The sequence below is a fragment of the Portunus trituberculatus genome, chromosome 38, assembly GCF_017591435.1.
Source record: "Portunus trituberculatus isolate SZX2019 chromosome 38, ASM1759143v1, whole genome shotgun sequence".
Taxonomy (NCBI): Eukaryota; Metazoa; Arthropoda; class Malacostraca; order Decapoda; family Portunidae; genus Portunus; species Portunus trituberculatus.
This window is the reverse complement of record NC_059292.1, coordinates 26,224,043-26,246,542: the sequence shown is the minus strand read 5'-3', so window position 1 is coordinate 26,246,542 and position 22,500 is coordinate 26,224,043. Positions and strand designations below refer to the sequence as shown.

The 22,500-nt window shown below is 40.6% G+C and overlaps 2 protein-coding genes and 1 non-coding gene across 9 annotated transcripts in view; 2 read left to right on the top strand and 1 right to left on the bottom strand.

Moving 5' to 3' along the window:
• The window catches only part of LOC123515187 (TWiK family of potassium channels protein 18-like), a 152,741-nt gene extending 143,110 nt beyond the window's left edge, over positions 1-9,631 (bottom strand). For 3 of the 7 annotated variants that reach the window (XM_045273702.1, XM_045273706.1, XM_045273704.1), the window contains exon 1: positions 9,122-9,631. The gene's annotated coding sequence lies outside the window, so the exon portion shown is untranslated. The remainder of the gene's footprint in view (positions 1-9,121) is intronic. The other 4 variants (XM_045273707.1, XM_045273708.1, XM_045273710.1 and 1 more) reach the window with 4 other exon arrangements.
• LOC123515189 (homeobox-leucine zipper protein HOX21-like) overlaps positions 1-22,500 on the top strand; it is a 244,689-nt gene that overhangs the window by 154,674 nt on the left and 67,515 nt on the right. Inside the window, exon 3 of the mRNA XM_045273712.1 lies at positions 12,982-13,096. Within this exon, the coding sequence (XP_045129647.1) occupies positions 13,091-13,096 (6 nt within the window). The 5' untranslated portion in view covers positions 12,982-13,090. The remainder of the gene's footprint in view (positions 1-12,981; positions 13,097-22,500) is intronic.
• On the top strand, positions 6,211-6,284 carry Trnav-aac. Its single transcript has one exon. It is a non-coding gene; the product is annotated as a tRNA-Val (tRNA).

The following is a 22,500-nucleotide window of genomic DNA, read 5'->3' as shown; positions in this document are numbered from 1 at the left end:
AACCTTCCTCTTCTCCTAATTTTTCTCTCCATAAATTTTTTCACTCTTTCTAATTCGTTTTTTTTTCTTACTTACAACCTTATCGTAATCTAATGAATAAGACTTTTTCTTGTGTGTGAGAGAGAGAGAGAGAGAGAGAGAGAGAGAGAGAGAGAGAGACCGACCACTTACTGACAGGACACAGTAAACAAATATGTAAACCCAAAGAGAGACAGACGTAACCAGAAAGACAGACAGACAGACGGACATACAAACGTTCGGCTTATAAATATTTACCGCCTCGCACATTAGGAGCACGTGACGCAGACAAGTAATTACACTTTTTACATGCGCCATGAAAGGCCTAATGAGGGTTGAGACCGAGGCAATAATAATACAACACTAGTGACCCGTGTTTGATCGCCGCCACAACACGAAATAAAGGATGCATGGCTGGGTAAAGCTAAAGCATCTAGATTTTCAGTGCAATTATTTATCATTGGTCTCTTTAAGTTAGAACACTGCCCGGGAAAGAATGTTTGTCATGTTAATCTTTATGGGTATATGTTTACTGTTTTTAGCTATTAACCTCAGTATTATATTAGAGCATAAATGTCAGCCTTAATGGTTTTAGTTTTGTGTGAACTTTTTTTCTTAACTTTCTCCTCTTTTTTCCGTCTATCACAGGTTACTTAGCGTCTCTTCATCTAATGCCATATACCTAGCCTGTTTTTCTTATCAGCTTATCATGTCATTATCGTTTGTTTCTTGTCTGTTCCATGCCTGCTGTGTCCAGATCATATTCCAACTGTTTTCCTTTTAGCTGAATTTATCCCTTTCTCTTGTTTTCTGTCAACCTTGCTTTTTTTTTCCATCCCTATTATGCGATTATTGGGCTATATCATCCTATCTATCGTCCAATCTATGCCTATTTGTTTTCCTTTGAAAAAAATAATAACTTCTCTTCCCATTATTCCATTATGATGGTTGTTATGCTATAATGTCCCCTCTATCGTATGCTCCTTATGTACAACCCATGTCTAATTGTTCCACTTGTTTTCTTTTAAATTTAACCTGAGACATCCCCAATTCAGGTCTTTTTCAGTGATAAGCGTATTTTCCATCACCACAAAGTCTCGCATCACGGTTCGTTTTGCCACATGATGCTGAAGATGATTCTCTGGTTTCAAGTTGGCACATATGTAGGTTTCTCTCTCCCGTGAGTGTGATAAGCCGTATTAGCAGCGCCAGTCACAACACCACTTTACCTGCTTAATTAATTTGTAGTGTTTGTGCCGCAATTATCTTCGCTGAATTTACCCGCGACTCTATACCGTTCTTGTGCCGTGCGAAGCTCGAGTGATCCATCAAAAGCGTGCTTAACAGCGCTGCGTGTGAGGATCAGTGTTTAGCTCAGACGCCTGCATGGAGCAGCTCGTGTGTGAAGTCGTATAGCGCGCCAAGGAAATGTTGAATGCTAGTTTGAATAGTGAATGATAGTTTGAGTCAATAGAGATTCATATTTTGACAAAAAGAAATCACGTGTGTGCTTAACTGACTATTCTTCTACGGACTACATAATCAAAGCAAGTGCACGCATTATACACAAAGGTGTATACTTAGGGTAGGTTTAACTCTTTTCATCACTGTCTTATGACTGTTTCTGTCTTCAAGTTCCACTCAGTATTTTCGTTTTTACATTATTATTTAATGCTCTATATAGATGTTGAAAAAATGTTATTTGCACAACTTCATGAACGAAAAAAAGTATTGAGTATTTATTTGCATACTTTTCTCAGCATGCTCAATCAAAACACGGGCAAAAACACATACCACATATACATAACGATGTATTTTGGCCAAGTTAACTCTCAGTATCCGCGCCCAATCACTGTTATAATCAATTTGATTTTTTCATAAGTATTTCCTTTTTATTATTATTACTCTACAATATATTACTAAACCCATCCCCACACATCACAGACTCTAAAAGCTGAGAGACACGGTATGACATGTTGGACAGATTCTTCCTTTGGAAATATTTGTGGCACTGAAATGGAAGACTGTGCAGGACAAACCAATAGTGGTATTCTTTAGCTGGCCATTATGATCGGTTAATTATTAGTATCATTGTGATTCTTGAGCACCAGGAAATGAAAATCTAATCAGAAAATGCCACTTACATAAGGAAAAGAAGAAAAAACACACCTTAATGGTCGTTGGTTGTTATTACTGATGCGACTTTTTTTAATGAGCAGAGAAAGGGAATAGATAATTAATGAATACGAGTCAATGGAGACCAATTGTGGTAATAATAATTAAAGAACATGGCCATTTCTTCTGCCCCATCATTTAATTGACAGCTTCACTTGTCTGCCAGCAAGGGCGATCACTTGTACCATACATAAGTAACTCAGCTAACAGTAGATGATTCAAGAACATAGTCATTTCTCTGCTCCACCATTTCCCTCACTCATTTGAAAAGTGGCTAGTGATTAATAGAATGAATAAGTGACAAGAAAGAACATAATAATTTCTCTGGTCCATCATTCTCTTCATCCTTGTTTTATCTTCAATACAAGTAGTGATTGATAGTACAAGTCCCGTGGAGGCAGGAACAAACTACAAAAAAAGCAAGTACACAAAGCTACAGTACCTGCTGATGGTTGGTATACAAGTCGAACATGCTACACACAAATGCCACACAATCATTGACAAACGAGACAAGTCCAGTGTGTCGTGCAGAGACCCTCAGCTATGTACCTTGGCCACATTCACCGCGGAACATTCCCAACGGCTCATTAGGTAGCATTAGAGCCGCATCTTGAGCCAATCCCTTAAGCTTAGGACGAGGAGGAGGAAACTGCCGTAGAATTAGTGTTCCCCCCCCCTGTGTGCACAATCGCCGACACGTAACAGGTTCAGAATTAACTTTTGCTCCGATATGCAACACATTACAACAGTAAAATCAATGAAGTTTTTATAATCATCGACAATAAAGACAGAAAATAAATGAAAGAAAAGATTCGTCAATTTGTAGCCAATATAAACGTTAGAGTTGGCAGTAGAGAAAGACCGAGACAATGGGAGTGTGTGGGAGACTCTCAGTGTGACCGGAGGTGGGTGTATTAAAGATAGTATTAATATTAGAACGACTGTTTTCTTTGCTTCAGGTATACCATGAAAAGTAATAATTGATGTAGTTTTTGTTGTTTTTTGTGTCTGATATGTTCTGTGAGTGATAATGACGAAGTGAAGGAAGATGAGGAGGGTGATGATGGTGGTGTTGATGGTAATGATGGGGATAAAGACGCTTGAGTCAGTCTCCTCTCGATAAAGATGACTTCCGCGTGTATGGATTCAAGGAAGTCCGTCAGTCCTCAAGTTTATTTATATGTGGCGACCACGAGGAGGACCACACACACACACACACACACACACACACACACACACACACACACACACACACACACACACACACACACACACACACACACACACACACACACACACACACACGTTGTAATACAGATGGACTGCTTTCCTCTCTCTCTCTCTCTCTCTCTCTCTCTCTCTCTCTCTCTCTCTCTCTCTCTCTCTCTCTCTCTCTCTCTCTCTCTCTCTCTCTCTCTCTTCAATGCACTTTTCTTCACATTCTCCTCTCCTCTCCCTCTCTCTCTCCATCCTTCCTTCTTTCCCTGCCTCCTTCTCTCCTTGTGTGTGAATTTAGTGACATGCTTAAGGTAGATTTATTTAAACTATGAATGTTTATGGATTGCTAATGGTGTGTGTGTGTGTGTGTGTGTGTGTGTGTGTGTGTGTGTGTGTGTGTGTGTGTGTGTGTGTGTTCTGGGAGCTTTGACCTATGGAAAGAGCAAAAGCCGGAATGTGTATGTATGTATGCATGTATGAACTTATGTATATATGTATGTATTGACGTAAGGGAATCTCCAAACCACACACTTCTCTGCCCTGTGATGAGATGAGCTAGTAATGTGCCTTGTAGCTTTAGGGAGGAGTCAGGAGATGGAAGATAAGGGATCGAAGTTCAGGCTTGTGTGTGTGTGTGTGTGTGTGTGTGTGTGTGTGTGTGTGTGTGTGTGTGTGTGTGTGTAAGGGCTATTACAGGTGAAGAAAATAACCAGAAGCTTTGAAAATAAACGACCAGGCAGTATGTAGTGGAAAGTTATGGGGCATGAAAGCCGAAGTGTCTGACAGAGAGAGAGAGAGAGAGAGAGAGAGAGAGAGAGAGAGAGAGAGAGAGTCGACTTGCGTATACTTCTAGGAGAGCAAAATGAAAGTGAGTGAAAACTGCGTAAATTCTCACTCCATAAATTCTCTCTCTCTCTCTCTCTCTCTCTCTCTCTCTCTCTCTCTCTCTCTCTCTCTCTCTCTCTCTCTCTCTCTCATGCGTTCCTTCATCAATGTTCTGTTGTTTTGGGCCAAGATGTAGTGAGAGAGAGAGAGAGAGAGAGAGAGAGAGAGAGAGAGAGAGAGAGAGAGAGAGAGAGAGTAACAGTATTAGAAGATAGGCCATAGTTAGTGAATTAATTAACAACACATCATTCTGTAATCGCCAGCCTCGCCAAACCAACTCGATTTCAATACCCGTCACACGTTACGAGAATTCCACGGCCTTCCAATATTCGCGGCTGAAAAATAAGGAAAGTAAATCTATATATATATCTGTGTGTGTGTGTGTGTGTGTCTGGACGGAGAAGCAACAATACCAGTGCAGCGGCCAGCAGAGTTTAGCATTCCCTTTAGTATCTCGTGTTGAAACTTATTAATGCTGTCAGTTTTTCCTTCAAACGTTTCCATTTTTCGTGCTTTCCATGTGTTCATTTACGGAGGTGAAGTGATTGAGGTGTCCCTGTATTCGTTTTATGTGTTTGTGTGTATCTTTGCACTCTCTCCGCCTTTGTGTTCCTTCCTTGCTCTTTTTTTTGTTCATATCTGAAACTGTTATCTTTACGTGACTAATGGTAGTGGTGGTGGTGGTAGGGATGGTATGGTCTCTCTCTCTCTCTCTCTCTCTCTCTCTCTCTCTCTCTCTCTCTCTCTCTCTCTCTCTCTCTCTCTCTCTCTCTCTCTCTTGCATTTCTTTCAATACATTTCATATCACTTGTTTCTCCTTTCAATTTTCCAACTCCCCTCGTTCTCCTGTTTCTTTTCTTTTATTCTCTCTCTCTCTCTCTCTCTCTCTCTCTCTCTCTCTCTCTCTCTCTCTCTCTCTCTCTCTCTCTCTCTCTCTCTCTCTCTCTCTCTCTCTCTCTCTCTCTCTCTCTTCCTTTTCTATATCATGTTTACACGGAGCGTTTCTCAGTATCTGCGCTGGAAAAAACATGAAAAAAAGAATATTCAGTAAGAAATGCAAGGTAAGAACAAAAAACAGTGAGTGGCATGTGTGCCAGATGGTTTCTTGCGCCTTGTCTTATTTTTCTCCTATTCTTATGTTTTAAATTAGCTGCAGTTCTCTTTACTCTGTACGAAGCTATTCTTAAACGTATGCTATGTTTAATTCTGTCTATCTTTTAGTACATGGAACTGCTTAATGTGATTTCATATTCTTTAAGCTCTTTCTCTCTAACAGATGATTCGTCAGTTGTAAAATAGATAACTAGGTGACTATTTTATCCCTGAAACTGTGCTATTCCTAAATATCACTAATTTCTACCACTTAAAAATAAATAATCTGATTTCACATTCTTTATATCTCTAAGAAAAAAAAATCTTGAAAAACTGAATAGATAATTAGTGGGGCTTTCACGGCTGTTGCCTTTGTTGAACCATCACAAGAATCATAAATCCTTGAAAATTAAAATGTTTCTCAATACACCTTGTTGGAATTTAGTATAAGACAGTGAAAGATGTGAAGATATGAAGAATTAGTTAAGATATGGAAGGGAGGGAAAAGGTGGAGAAGGAGGAGGAGGAGGAGGAGGAGGAGGAGGAGGAGGAGGAGGAGGAGGAGGAAGGTAACAGAGGTGAGGCATGCAGAGGTAGGTAAGGGAGTGAGAAAGAGACAATCTGAAGTTTATTTTTGTGGAGGCAGGGTCACTTCTCTGCATTCTCTCTCTCTCTCTCTCTCTCTCTCTCTCTCTCTCTCTCTCTCTCTCTCTCTCTCTCTCTCTCTCTCTCTCTCTTAATAATGGAAGCAATCTCGCATCATAACTGGGAGATGAACCTCATTAACCTACACACACACACACACACACACACACACACACACGCCCGGTAGCTCAGTGGTTAGAGCGCTGGCTTAACAAGCCAAAGGACCGGGGTTCAATTCCCCGGCCGGGTGGAGATATTTGGGTGTGTCTCCTTTCACATGTAGCCCCTGTTCACCTAGCAGTGAGTAGGTACGGGATGTAAATCGAGGAGTTGTGACCTTGTTGTCCCGGTGTGTGGTGTGTGCCTGGTCTCAGGCCTATCCGAAGATCGGAAATAATGAGCTCGTTCCGTAGGGTAACGTCTGGCTGTCTCGTCAGAGACTGCAGCAGATCAAACAGTGAACACACACACACACACACACACACACACACACACACACACACACACACCGCGTAGTGTAGTGGTTAGCACGCTCGACTCACAATCGAGAGGGCCGGGTTCGAGTCCCGGCGCGGCGAGGCAAATGGGCAAGCCTCTTAATGTGTGGCCCCTGTTCACCTAGCAGTAAATAGGTACGGGATGTAACTCGAGGGGTTGTGGCCTCGCTTTCCCGGTGTGTGGAGTGTGTTGTGGTCTCAGTCCTACCCGAAGATCGGTCTATGAGCTCTGAGCTCGCTCCGTAATGGGGAAGACTGGTTGGGTGACCAGCAGACGGCCGAGGTGAATTACACACACACACACACTACTACTACTACTACTAATAATAATAATGATAGTACTATTACTACTACTACTAATAATAATAATGAAATAGAGGAAAAATAATGACAACATGAAAAATAATAACAACGACAATAACAGAAATAATGACAACATGAACAACAACAACAGCATAGAAATAAACAAAACATACAAACAATCAACAATAACAAGAACAACAATAATAAAAGACAACACCAATCACCTCAGCCATTAATTAGTCTCCCCACAGGTAGACACTCCTAAGTACTCCAAAGGTAGACACTCCTAAGTACTCCACAGGTAGACACTCCTAAGTACTCCACAGGTAGACACTCCTAAGTACTCCACAGGTAGACACTCCTAAGTACTCCACAGGTAGACACTCCTAAGTACTCTTCACATGTGCTTACTTTCCTTGTCCTTTGGGTCTTGGCAGCACCGATTTGCCCTCGTCTGTGTTTACATTGTAGTTTTGGGGTCAACACTCTCTTTACTGTGTCCCTGTTTTATTTCCTTCCTCGTCTGTATATGTGCTTTATTATTCATACTCCTCCTCCTCCTCCTCCTCCTCCTCCTCTTCTTCCTCTGTGTGTGTCTTTCCCTTTTATCCTTTTTTTCAGTTTATTGTTCATGTTCTTAGTTTTTTTCTGGTTTGTTTAAGGTTATGCTTCGTCTTAGTTTTTTTTTTTTTTCTTATTTTTCGTTTTCTTTATGCTTGAGTTTTTCTTTTTTTTTCTTTTTCTCTTGTTTTATTTATGTTTGTGTCCTGCCTTTCTGACTGTCTACTTGCCTGTCTGTTTCTCTCTCTCTCTCTCTCTCTCTCTCTCTCTCTCTCTCTCTCTCTCTCTCTCTCTCTCTCTCTCTCTCTCTCTCTCTCTCTCTCTCTCTCTCTCTCTCTCTCTCTCTCTCTCTCTCTCTTCCCTTATTTCCAACTTTCGCATTAGTCTTCCTTCACTTTCCCTCCTTAGACAGATGACTCTCTCACTCCTCACCCTTTTTGTCTATATTTTTTTCCATTTCCTACTTTTCCTCAATTTGTTCCTCCCATTTCTCTCCTTTCCCATGTCTTCCTTCTTTTGTGATATTTATTTTCTTTTTTCTTTTTTTTATCTATACAGTATCGTTTCTATTTCATTTATTTTTCTTACCGCTAACTTTTTCTTTTCCGTTTTTTTCTCTCTTTTCCATTTATTTAAAGTTCTCTTGTCTTCTCTGATTTTCTTATAGCTTCTTTCTTATCCCTCCTTCATTCTACTCTCCGTCTATACTTTCCTCTCCTTCCAGTACCTTTGATTTTACTGATTTTCTTTATTTTCTCTAAATTTCTCTTTTTCCTCTCTCCTTTATTTGAACCTACAATGTATCTTTCATTTTTTTTCCCTTGATACCTTCCCTCCCTCTCATTCATGTTTACCTTTGACTTTCCTCCCTCATCAATCTGCTCTAAATTTCCCTCGTCCCCTCTTCCCTATGCTAACCTTGACTTATTTTCTCTGTTTAATCATCTCCCCCATCACTCTCCCGTTTCTAATTCCCTTCCGGTACTTTTTTTTTCCTTCCTAATCTCCTACCCATCACTTTCCCTTTTCCAATTCCTTCCGTCACCATTAGTAAAAGTGAGGGAGTGGTAGATAAAATAAAAGAAACACTCACTGCATCATTTATCAAGTAAATTTGCGTTTGAGATGCCAATAAAGATAATGTTTTTTTTTTATATGACACTTTCTGGATTATCACTCCGTAAGAAAAAAAATAAACAATGAAAACCGTCTGTATTTTTCATGTATTTTTTTTTTTTCTTTTTGCCAGCAAGAGATACGATAAGAATAGAATTGTTTTGCTGGTAATATACATGTCGTGAGGGTCTGGTGTATAAGCAAGACGATGGTAACTATTTTCCATTTAACATTAAGGTTTTCTACTACACGAGCTGAAAAAACAAAAAAAAAAATAAATGGAAGATACAAACGAAAGAGGAAAAGAGAAAGAGAAAAAAATAATTAACATCCTTTCCATCCCTCTTCCAAATTAACCACCTTTTTACTCCTCCCTTTCTCCTCATTTTCCATTCTACATCTCTATTTAATTTCTTATCTAGTTTACATTCACTTTCTTTATCCCCTCTTGCAGGAAAATACCTCAAAATTATCAGCCTACAGCCGCCTTCACTTCCCCTATAGCAGATTGATATGACGTAAAGTCGCTCTAAATATGTACGGTTGTGCTGGGAAGTGAGTAGGTCACACATGAACACCGGCTGGAGACTGCGGCTTACACACGTACTCACCCTTAAGACGCTGAAGATTCAAGGTAGACAGGCAGACAGAAAGACTATTGGGGCACTAAGTAAACCTCTTATACTATCTCTCACTCGCGCGTCACTTGGGGATAGATAAAACAGAGATAGACAGACGGGAACTAACGGAGATAAGAGGGCGGTGTAGAGACAGCGTGTTTTCAGCGTGGCTCTGAGAGTGGCACAGTGCCGGACACCTCTGACACAAGACTGAGTGGGGTAAGCCGTGCCCTGGGAGGTTGGGAGACACGAGGGTTGAGGTGGCCAAGGCGTGGGAGGGAGGGGCGCCAGGGTACAGTGTGGGGGAGGAGGAGACGGGGAAGCATTGAGGCGGCTGCAGTGAAGGGGAAGGCAGTAAGGGAGACAAGGGGGAGGTGAATAAGAAGGTACGAGAAGGGAGGAATAGGGAGGAGCAAGAGTAGGAGGTGGTGGAGGAGGTGTGGTGATGAGTCATGTGTAAGATATAGAGGCGTAACATAGAATATAAATGAGAGAGAGAGAGAGAGAGAGAGAGAGAGAGAGAGAGAGAGAGAGAGAGAGAGAGAGAGAGAGAGAGAGAGAGAGAGAGAGAGAGAGAGAGAGAGAGAGAGAGAGAGAGGTGTTAAGGTGGGAGGTTGACGCCAGACAGTGCCAACTAAGTCTTTGCTCTGGCACTGGCACTAGATCCCCCCAGTGACGCCGCCGCCGTGCCAAGGTTGGGGGAACTACCCTGGACGCCCCCACTATGCCCCACCGCCTCCTCCTCCAGCCCCCACCCTCTCTTTCACTCTCCCCCCACCCGGTACACTGCACGCACCTCTTCACCTCCTCGTCGTCTACTTCAGCGTACACTTGATCTTTTTTCCATTTCCACATTTTTTGTCCAGTATTTCTCCTTATTTTATTTTTTTTTTGTCTTTGTTATATTCCTGTTTTCGTATCCTTGCTTCTTATCTACATTTCTAGATATCTTTTTCCCTCCTCTAACCCCACTTTCTCTCTGTTTATCCTCCGTTCTATCTTCCTCTTCCATTTTACCTATTTATTTCTCAGATCTTCCTTTTTTTTATCCAGTCCTTTGTTTCTACCTCCTATCTCTCTCTCTCTCTCTCTCCTCTCCTGCTTCTAGAATGAGAGTTATCTAGCCTTATGACTCTCAACCTCCTCCTCATACCCATTCTCCTTCCTGTTCCTCCCCTTTATTTTCCCTCTTTAGTGCTTTTAACCCCTTCCCAACTCCCCTTTCCTTCTCCTTAGCCTTCATTAGCATACCAACTCCCTTCCCCTTCCTATCTCCTCCTTTACCTCCCTTTCCCCTCCCTGCTCCTAGTACTCCAACAGCCACAAGCGTACCGGGAAAAATTAGGTAAGATTCCTTTCAGTCACGTTCAGGATTTGCTCATTGGGAAAGGAAGAAAGAAGAGCTTAGCTGGCTTGTGTGACTCATCTTCCTTCACCAGCAGCTGCCTGATGAAGGGAAAGCGAGGTATTAAGTGGAAGGTGATGCGAGAGACGATAATTGTTGTGGTGGTGATATTGATGGTTCAGAGAGATTTGTAATGGTGATGCGTAAGATGTATAGAAGGAAATTGGTGATGAATAGGGTTGGTGAGTGAAGTGTGCTTTAGAGGATAAGTGTAGTGAGATGACAATGAGGTACAGTACATGATAATTGTGGTGGTGGTGGTGGTGGTAGTGATGCAAGGGAGGTGTGATGAAGAAGGAGGGAGAGTTGAAAGGGTGTACTGTAGAAAATTCTTGATGAAATAAGGGAGTTACTGAAGGAAAGAAGAAAGGTTGGAAGGTTCGTGTGCTGAGGAAGGATTAATTAGTGACTTGTAATTGGTTTGTGTGTCTTGGGTGTGATTACTGTTAGTTGTAATTGTGTTGTTATCAAGGAATTTACGAAAGGTCCATTACTACTACTACTACTACTACTACTACTACTACTACTACTATTGTTACTGCTGTTGGTGCTACTAGTACTACTACTTACTACTACTACTACTACTACTACTGCTGCTGCTGCTATTGCTGCTACCAATACTACTGCTACTACTATTACCACCACCACCACCACCACCACCACCACCAATACGCATAACAATAACAATAAACCAACAGCAAAAACAAACCATAAAACACATCAACTCCACCACCACCACCACCACCACCACCACCACCACCACCACTACCACCACCACCATCTATTTGTACTACGCCCGCTGCTATTTCTGCTTCTCCTGCTGTTGTTGCCGTTCCTTCTATTTACGCAGCTGCTATTCCTGTACCTGCTGCCCCTACTGCTGCTACTACTACTACTACTACTACTACTACTACTACTACTACTACTATTATTACTATCACTACTACTACCATTACTGCTGCTGCTTCTGCCACTGTTGTTGTTGCTTCTGCTTGTGTCCAAAATAAGAAAAATAAATAGACATAAATCATTAGCATATGGTATTTCCTGTTTAGAGAGAGAGAGAGAGAGAGAGAGAGAGAGAGAGAGAGAGAGATGAGTCACTAATAGAGTAAGAAGTCATTACCAGCTGGTTTAATAATAGTAACACCTCTCTCTCTCTCTCTCTCTCTCTCTCTCTCTCTCTCTCTCTCTCTCTCTCTCTCTCTCTCTCTCTCTCTCTTCCTGCCTAGCTGTTCTCCAGGTAACTGTAAACAATTCATAGAAAATCTTGTCCAAGGAAAGAAATAAGTACATGTAACAAAAAAGAGCTGAATAGTCGTGTTCTTATGGTTAGCAGCCACAAATATGTAAAGAAGTGTAGTGTCACGGGCTATGTATGGTACACTTTGTAGGGAGGAAAGAGTGATAAAAGAGCTCCTTCAGAAAAAGTGTCGCTGTGTTGGTGATTTTTTATGTTAAGATGAGTGATGTGGGTTTGTTCAAGAGACACAGGGATTTATTTTCAGAGAGAGAGAGAGAGAGAGAGAGAGAGAGAGAGAGAGAGAGAGAGAGAGAGAGAGAGAGAGAGAGAGAGAAACACTATCAATTGTCTATATAGTAAGTTTTATGCAGTATTTCTTTTACGAGTATAAAGCATTTTAGAGGTGAACACACACACACACACACACACACACACACACACACACACACACACACACACACACACACACACACACACACACACACACAAATAATAGTAGTATGAATGAAAACTGTCAGTCACAAGGTAGATTTTAGAGAGAAAACATCATTCATATCAAAAACTGTCCAACCGTGTGTGTGTGTGTGTGTGTGTGTGTGCAGTCATTACATCTGTGACTGCATATGGAAATTTCAGTCACGCAAAGTCGAACATCTATACAGGCTTTTGGAACATTCATGATTTTTTTTTTTTTTTTTATAAACGTCCCTCACACTTTCAATGTTTCCATGGATAAATAACAAAGAACAGTAGCTAAAATACTAACTGCTACACTTTTTCCATTTTTTGCAACGATATATCTACGTTGTGAATTTTCTCTAAGTTAAGCGATATTTTGTACTGAAGCAGGATTTTTATTTTGGTTAACGACGTGCATTCAATTGTGAGTTTCCGAAGAGAAAAGACGAGGCAGTGACTACGATGCAAAAACCAAAGAAAGTTATATACACTGATCACAAGTTAACGTCCATATAAGCTACCTATGTGTATTCACTAATAGTTGTAGCAGTTAGAAAAATATATGTCTGTGAAGAGAAGATGGAAAGACATATATGATAACATTCTCTCTCTCTCTCTCTCTCTCTCTCTCTCTCTCTCTCTCTCTCTCTCTCTCTCTCTCTCTCTCTCTCTCTCTCTCTCTCTCTCTCTCTCCGTAATGAGTGAGAAGAATTTGATTAATGCACTTTTTCTCATTGCTTTCAGAGCGTGACCACACCTGGGCAGCGCCGCCACGACCCTCCCCAGCCGGCAGGAAGCTTGGATAAGGCTGATGAAGTAGAGCGAGAGAAGTGGAAGGAGAAGAGATCGAGAAATGCGGGTATGTACGCACACGAAAGAGAGAGAGAGAGAGAGAGAGAGAGAGAGAGAGAGAGAGAGAGAGAGAGAGAGAGAGAGAGAGAAATCATATTCTAAAACATTTCTGTCGTGCCTCCCCTTCTTTCAAAAGGCACTAGTTGAAAGCTACGCGAATTTTTCAAGATTGTTTTTTATGTTTATAGCGACAAATTAACAAGAGTTTTATATTACTGAGAGGGAAAAAGCCTTGAGAATCCCAGAAATCATCACTGCAACCTTTGAAAATAGTCGTGGTGAGAGAGCAATGCGTTTCTGAGTACGAGCCAGAGAGGGAGAGGGAATAGGGAGAGGAATGGAACTTAAGGGGGCGAGAGGAGGGTATTGGTATTTGTAGGTCAGACGCCACGTGCCCCACACACACACACACACACACACACACACACACACACCTGGCCGTCCGTCGCCCGCCAGGTGAGATAAGCACCTAACTAAGCAACAGGTGACGCGTCCTGACCTGGAGTATTTGCCGCCACTCCACATTCGCTGGAACTGTTTCCTCGTAAGCATTCATTTCCTTGTCCTCTTTCCTCCTACTCTTCCTCCTCCTCCTCCTCCTGTTGGTTACTTCATTTATGTAGATAGATGTTCGCGTTCTGGTTTCTGATTCTTTTGTAGCCTTGTTTGTTGTTCTTGCTGTTGCTTGTTGTTTGTTGTTGTCGTTCTCGTCCTCCTTTTTTTCCCTTTTTTTTTCTCCTTCTCCTCCTCCCAGTGGTCATGTCGTAGTTCTCTCCCGATCATTTTACAACTTACTGGTGCAGAGAAGCAAAGTGATTGATAGAAAATTGATGAAGAGAAGCCAGTGACATGAAAGAGAGAGAGAGAGAGAGAGAGAGAGAGAGAGAGAGAGAGAGAGAGAGAGAGAGAGAGAGAGAGAGAGAGAGAGAGAGAGAGTGGAGGGGAGCATGTCAGGGATAAGATTGCTGCCAAAGTTAGAGAGAGTGTCAGAAAGATGAGGCGTGTGAAGAGGAGAATGACGAAAAGGATAAGACACAGAGGAGGGAAGGAAAGTTTAAGGACGAAAGAATGGGGAAAAAATAAACTGTTTAGAAGAAGGACGGAAGAAGCGAGAAAAAAAAAACTGCCGCAGCTTTTCTTGGAGTTAGCAAATAAATGAATTCTTGAGCTTTGACGCGCCTCTCCTTAGGGAAAAGATTGTGATGAAGGAGGTGAATGGAGAGGGAAAACAAATGGGTAAGGGAGAATAAACTAACAGGTAAAAAACTAATGGTGTTAAAAGAGATTAATATAGCTAAGTGAAATATTACCACCTGGGTTCTTTGCTCTTACCTTTTACATTTATCAAACATTGGAACCAACAGCTTTTTACCTTTAATTTATAAAAGTAAAAACACAAATTATGTTGTAGGCAAGGTAATTTTTTCTTTTCATCATATTGGTTATCGTATCACAGACACTACCACCTTACTTGTTTACCTATGGACATCTCCAAAACCCCACACCATTTTTTTTTTCCTCTTTCTGTAAGTAGTAACATAAATTTTGCTTTGGTTAAGACATTTTTTCTGTAAATAAGGTTTCGTGTTTACTCACTGATGTTTATTGCGATTCGAGCACCTGCCTTACGTGTCTGTTTATTGACATCTGCCTCTCAACCCATCTCCATGTGTTATGACAGTCACGTTCCCTGACAAACACAGTCAAAATCCCCAAATGTGTGTACCAAGGAATCCTTAGTACCTTTGTATTTGGTATCCACGTGGTCGCCAACAATAATGTCTACGGGTTTGTTGAGGGAAAGGACGCGGGAGAGGTGGATGACTGGAATAGACCCATGAATCAGTTTTTGAGTGCAGAGTGAGAGCTCTAAAAGATAAGATAAATTTATGGATAGGAGTGATATATTGCCTTAAAGTATGTGTGGTTTATGGAGGAACCGGCACGTGCAGGACTACTGGCTCCTTGCACTTCACACTCTTTTATCGTGTTTTGATATTATGTAGCAGATGACGAATGACTGTAGGAATTTAAGTGTATTCGTCAGAACCTGAATGATGATTTCTGTAATCGACTGAATCCAGGTACAAAAGGAAGGAAAGGTAACCACTCTTGTCTCTAAAAATGTACCAGAGATCAAATCAATAAGTAAAGGAATATGATTTAGCTTTGAGTGTGTTTGCGTATCTTTCGCCCGATACCAGCACCAATGTAGAGGAGGGATTAAGACGACTGTACAGAAGAAAATAGATAAAAGTAAGAAGAATTGAAAGGGATGAAAAGAAGGTTAAATGCGAAGATTGAATGGAAGAGGTGCAATATTTGAAGTAAATGTAGAACTAAGAGATGAAAAATGAAAATGATTTATTGGGAACAGAAAGATCGAGATAAGGAAGGGGAGGCACAAAAAAGACGAGGAACAGAATCATGAAAGTCAGAAAGAGGAAGAGGAAGAAATAGGAGGCGCAGAAAGAAAGGTAGAATAATAAGGAGAAAAACTAAATGATGAAAAAAAGAAAGAGGTGGAGCAAAAGGAGAAAGAACAGAATCACGGTGGTGAAAAAAAGAGGCGTAGGAGAAATAGAATGAGGAGGAAGAGTTGAAAAGCAAACAACACGTAGAAGAGAGAATCCAATAAGAACTATCGACAAACGGCTACCTTCCATCTCTTATCGTTCATACCCCGCCCTTGAGCACCCTTAAGAGACGCGCGGCTGGCTGACACAAGGCGCTGGTGAGATCAACGGACGCGTGAGGTGCTGGAGGACTAAAGACAGACAATAGGGAAAAAAGAGAGAAGAACAATAACAACACAGAAGAGAACAAGAATGACAATAACAATACTTGATTTTAGGTGATGATGGTCGAAAGACAATTCTAAGAAGCCAATTGACTCTTCCAGGAATTAATGTGTAGAGTATATTGTAGATTTTTCTTCCTAATACGACTTGCTTTCTCCCGCACAAGAGAAGGTGATGCAAAAGAGACTGGTCTTGATACACAGAGATGTTTAGGAATGAGGTATGATTCATCAGTTAATGTTTAGAAGAGCGTAGAAAAATATATATACACAAATTGAGAGAGAGAGAGAGAGAGAGAGAGAGAGAGAGAGAGAGAGAGAGAGAGAGAGCAAAAAATTTAAAATACGAAGTCACTTTTGCCTCTTATATACTAAAGAACTTTTTAAGGATAAGTAAAAAAAAAAAAAAGAAGGGTCTTTAAAACTACAGCTGATAACTATCTAGCAATAAAAGGTTTGATAATTATCTCTGTTATTGCAAATGTGGTTCTTTCAGGTGATTAATTACCGTCACTGGCATTGGAAAATATGCAGGAATATTTACACGCTGAAACAAAATGAGAACACAAATCAGACTGAAATTATTGCGTGCGGAGTTTACAATTTAAAATGTTCTTCGCTTTCAGAATTTCCTCGTGTTTCTTTTCTTTTTTTTCTTTCTCGCCTCAGTATCTCTCTCTCTCTCTCTCTCTCTCTCTCTCTCTCTCTCTCTCTCTCTCTCTCTCTCTCTCTCTCTCTCTCTCTCTCTCTCTCTCTCACACACACACACACACACACACACACACACACACACACACACACACACTGAAAGCAAAATCAAGAACAATAATCTGTCAGGCAAATAAGACTTACCATTAGCTGGCTCGGGCAATGACGGTTCCTTGGCTCAGCCATTTGAGCGAAATGTTGACATTAGGCAAGTTCCGCAGCCGAGGAATTCTGGGAACTTATCTAATTGTTTGGCCTCTGCCCCTCCACACTTCACTTGGGTTTGCCAGAATAAAAGATGTAAAAAAAAAAGAAAAAGTCGTTCTCTAGTGTGTTGTATACAGGGATTTTCTTTTTTTTCGTATTAGTTTTTGTCATTTTTATGCATATTAACGGTATGTATGCACTAAGGAGAAGAAAACAATATATAAACCCAGTGAGTTTCCATATATATTCTGCTTACTATCTGGTGCTTTTATACAGCTTCAGAAACTTATGTGGGAGATTAAAATAAAATGATCTAATCGTACACAAATCAAAAGGTAAAGATGTGTCCCAGTATTGAAGGGATTAAAGTTGCATTTATGAGGATGTCTGTTTTACGTTTTTCGCTTTCAGTTTGCTATAAATTAAAAGAATAAATGCATAAAGAGATCGGTGTTGAATAGCTCTCATGTATCTAATTAATCCTAACGCTTATAATTTCACACCGCATTAGCTGATAGGTCCATGAGGCCCGTGATGTGATATGGCGCGGACACTTGGCTAATGAAATCGTAAAACTATCACCGCTATCACCTGTCAGCAGTGTCACTCGCCCGTGAATACAAAAGTGAAATCATTGAGCAGCAGAGAGCATTGAGCCACCAGCCAAGTCCACACTGCATCAGAATAGAGGCTGAATTCCCAACTAGAGCAGATTTGTATAGAGACTTACTCATTATCTCTCTTGTACTTTGCGATCAGAATGAGAGAGAGAGAGAGAGAGAGAGAGAGAGAGAGAGAGAGAGAGAGAGAGAGAGAGAGAGCGTTCGAAGTACCTCTCGAAACATGAAGCTGTACAGGTGCCAGTTCTCTTTCGTGTTTTTCAGTGCGTTAATTTTTCCAGACACTTTTTGGTTTCTGCTTTATATTTTTTTTCTAGGCGGTTATTGATAGACTTGAAATTACTGCGTGTGTGTGTGTGTGTGTGTGTGTGTGTGTGTGTGTGTGTGTGTGTGTGTGTCCAGATAAATGAGTCAATGTGTACCTAAATTTCATGATAATTCTCTACATGAATCAGACTAGAACAATTGTCTCAGCACCTCCCAGAGCAGTCAGTCCTCTTGAAGTCTTCTATTGTTCGCTTTCAATGGGATCAGTCAGGCAATCACCTACACGTCAAAAGTCTACCTGCTTGCCTGCTGTCTCACTACAAGCCTCGTGCGGAAAGTGAGTGCTCAGGAGATGTTTCGAAACTGCAATTTAGTTTCCATGACGCGACTCAGTGTACGTGACGCTATTCTTTCAGCCAAAGCAGTGGTGGGCGTGCCGAGGACAAACAGTGTGTGTGTGGATGTATATGTACGAGCATTGCATGATTAAGGTTAATCTAACTCAAACACGCCCTTGTGCTGATATTAAGTGTAGTTCAGTGAGAGAGAGAGAGAGAGAGAGAGAGAGAGAGAGAGAGAGAGAGAGAGAGAAATATGATATAAATACCAATACACTCATCACCCATTTCTCTCTCTCTCTCTCTCTCTCTCTCTCTCTTGGTATCGCGTACAGTCCACACAATCCCTTCCTAGTTTTCCTCTAGATCAATAAAGGCGTGTGTTGTTTCTGTCTTGCCTAGTGAACTGAGGATCTTTCAAGATAATGAGAAAATAAAGTTTTATCAACCAGACGTGGCCCAATAGGAAATAGTACAAGTAGTGGAAGAGGCATTAAGCTATTTCCTCGCTGTGTTTACCTTCCAAGAGCGCTGTCGGATGTCGGAGGAAAAACTGTGATTAGACCCGACGCTTCCCGCCACGTAAAATTTAATCGCTGCAGTGAAGGACGAGCGAGGGAGCAAATGGTGGTGGTGGTGGCGGTGGCAGTGGCAGTGGCGGCGCTGCAGCGTGTGTGAGGTGGAACTCCCCAAAGAAACAGTGCCAATGATGATGCGTCTGGTGCTGTGTATATATTTCCTCGCTTTCTCTTTTATCGTTTTTTATTCTTTGTACTGGGCGTCTTACTGTAGATTTTTTCTTCATCGGAAATATTTACAAATCCTTCCTCCCTACCATCACAAAGAATCCCACCCCATCCTCAAGAACAGCAACCTTGGGAACTTCGAGGAAAAACGGGATTTTCGGGAGGGGAAAACTAAATTAGATTATTTTGAAAATCTTTTAAAAATGTCTAAGGGGAAAATGCCATTTTAAACAACAACAAGAAATGCCACCAAACTAATTTTTTGGTAAAATATTTGCCAACGAATCACTTTGTTTATGTCTCTGTCCATTAGATTTATCGAAAACCCAACCTTATAACCTAGCTGGGGGGCTGCGTTCCCCCAGTTCCTCTCTCGATTGCTAACCAAACCCTAATCTACCATTTCCTAACCTAATTTTATTCTTTGTACTTGACATGTATCAGTTTTCTTCTTTTATTCTATTTTGCTCTCTTGTTTTTTTTCTCTTTCTTTTTTTGCTGTGCTTTCCGTTTTTCTTTTTTAGAATATTTCATATTTTCTTCTGATTTTCTTTTATTTTTTATTTTTTTCTTTTTTCTTCACTAATTCTGTCACTTTTTCTTTTTCTGATTGCATTGAATGTTAGATTATCATACCAGCATGTTTAGTCTCTCTCGCTACAAACTTGAATATTTTTACAGCATCGCGCAACAATTCACAGCTCTAAAACAATTTTCTACACCTTTAATATAAACATCTACAAGAATGAAAAGAATAAAAGAAAATAAACTTAGTAAGGAAGTGGCAAATAACAGTGAAAGGTTTGAGACAATAAGTAGTTCACTCTTATAACGTGGTACACTAGTAAGTCACGTACAGGAACTTGAGTAATAAGATTGTCAACATTTAACCACATCGAGTCTGGAGAAGTGTAACCTCACTAATAAACACTCATGATGCAGGCTCTCCCGTGTCGCTCCGGGCAGTTTGCTTAGTATACACGCTGCGTCAGGCAGTATTTCAGGGACAGAATGGTGGTAAACAGGTATTCTTAGTAAACCATAAATTTTCTGACTGCCCCCTCACTCCCTCCATGTTCCTTCTCTTTCTTCCCTTCCCTTGCCTTGCCTTTCATTTCTCTCCACCGGCCCGCTTTCTTGGCCCTTCTACTTCTCCCCTTCCGTCTTTCTTTCTTCTCTTCCTTGTCTCCCTATTGAAAGGGTGACTCACCTCCAAACTATGAAGGGCCTTGACAATCCTTCATTTGTGTGTGTGTGTGTGTGTGTGTGTGTGTGTGTGTGTGTGTGTGTGTGTGTGTGTGTGTGTGTGTGTGTTAATTGAAAGTTGAAAGGAAAAAGCCATTCGTTAGTGGATTTCATGTTTTTTTCTATTATTGTTTAACATTTTTTTTCTCATATTGTTAATTGCTAATTTGATACGTTCATTTGTATGACTGGGAGGTTTGTCATTTTTTTATTTTTCTGAGAGGAGTTGCGAAATTTTGTGTGCTCATTCTGTTGTCTTTTTCATAATTGTTTTTGGCTTGGTACCCTGATGGAGACTTCATAAGGTGAAATGTTGGCAGTGAGATATTTCTGCACACCAAACAAAACTTAGGTAAGACAAACAGAGAGAGAGAGAGAGAGAGAGAGAGAGAGAGAGAGAGAGAGAGAGAGAGAGAGAGAGAGAGAGAGAGAGAGAACTACACACACACACAAAAAAAAAAAAAAATAAATAAATAGATAAAAAATAAAAAATGAAAAATACTTACACCTCTCCCACTACCCACACACATATGCTCCAACTTCCACACCCACAACTACACCACCTTTATAATCCCCCATTAACACACTCAAACCTACCAAGAATAAGTACGAGGCAAGGCTAGGCAAGGAGGACAAGAGGGCAAGACTAACCATATAACCCTACAGACTTCCTCATATACTCCCATTTCTCTCGACAAATCTAACGCAACCTAACGTAACCTAATGTAATACAATATAAACCAAACGAAATGAAATCAAACCTAACCTAATCTAACCTAATCTAACCTAACCTAACCTAATCTAACCTAATTTAACCTAATCTAACCTAATCTAACCAAGCGTAACCTAACCTAAACAGACGTAATATAACTTAACCTAATTAGACTTTAAGCGAGCCTAAGCTAATCTAACTTTAACTAACCTCACATTACCAACTTTCCTATACTCCGCATTCTTTTCATACACTAACACCTAAAAAAAAATTACAGTAACTTCAAATCGAATGTAACCAAACGTAATTTAACTTAACTTAACCAAAACTAAACTGCCACCACCTTCAGTCTAACACAACACATCCACCACCTACCTACCCACCCACCTCCTTTCCCCCTCAACCTCATTTCTCAGCACGGTACTCACAAAGGAACTTATAACTACCATCGTAAACTGCAGTGATGGTGCTCCGGCTGATATATATGTGTCGCGGGTGGCGCTAATCAGGGCGTGCGGAGGATCTGAGCAGCTAAGATTAGGAAGATAGACGTGTGGGAGCATCAGAAGGTCTGTAGTAATGGGGAAGTGTTTGCATAGTGTGGTGGAAAGGTGTGATTATTGGAAACTTGTATTGGGTTCTTAGTGTTGTTTGTTGGGGCTCTGTGTGTGTGTGTGTGTGTGTGTGTGTGTGTGTGTGTGTGTGTGTGTGTGTGTGTGTGTGTGTGTGTGTGTTTAGGAGTGTTTTTTTTATGATGTGTGTTTGTTTATCGAGTGTTTAGTGATTTGTTCTGCTTTGTGTTTGTACTGTATGCTTGTTTGATGACATGTGTGTGTTTGTTTTGTATCATGTGTTCCTTTGGGTAATTTGTGTGATCATGTTTTTTATCTTTTGTTCGTAATTGCTTATGCTGTTTTGGGATTTGTGTGTTTGGGACTGATTTGTTTGATTTGTGTGATTGGAAGCATGTTTTTTTTTCTTCTATCGTTTTACGTAATTGTTTGTTTTGTTTTATGTGGGTGGGAAGTTTTTTTTTTTTTTTTAATTATGTAAGTTTGTGTAGGATTAGTTTCTGTAATGTGTTCTTAATTTTGGAGTTGGACGTCATTTAAAACATAAGAACAAGAGCGGAACAAGCTGTGGGAAGCTATCAGGCCTACGCGTGGAAGTATCCCTTAATAATTTTATGCGTCTTTGCAGTGAACTAGTTATATCATTGAGGTTTTTTTTTTTGCGGTGAGACACTATGTAGGTATGCATGTATGAGTACATTTAGAATTTGTGTAATGGAATTTTAGAACATCTTCTTTTATGTATTTTATTGAATCTGGTATGTATTTTCTGTTACACTATTTTTATCATAATATTTATCTTTAATGTATTATCTTCAGTCCTAAGCTTTTATTCATTCCCGTTTTAGGATGGAATAAACTGAGCTCTTCTTTGTTCATTTTTAATTCAACGTTCCCTCTTTCATTGCTACCGTTATTAAGATTATGTTTAATTTTTTCCCGTTCACTTTACCACTATCTTCAAATATCTTACATATTCACGAGTGCGGAGTGACAAATAAAGGTGGACGATTCTCTCTCTCTCTCTCTCTCTCTCTCTCTCTCTCTCTCTCTCTCTCTCTCTCTCTCTCTCTCTCTCTCTCTCAGTACTTCTTCCCTCAAGCTTCTTAGTACTAACTCTCTACCACTAGCCTTCTCTTGCGCTTCTTCTTACTCGCCCACTCCTCCCTGCCTTCTCCCATCCCCCCCTTCTCCTC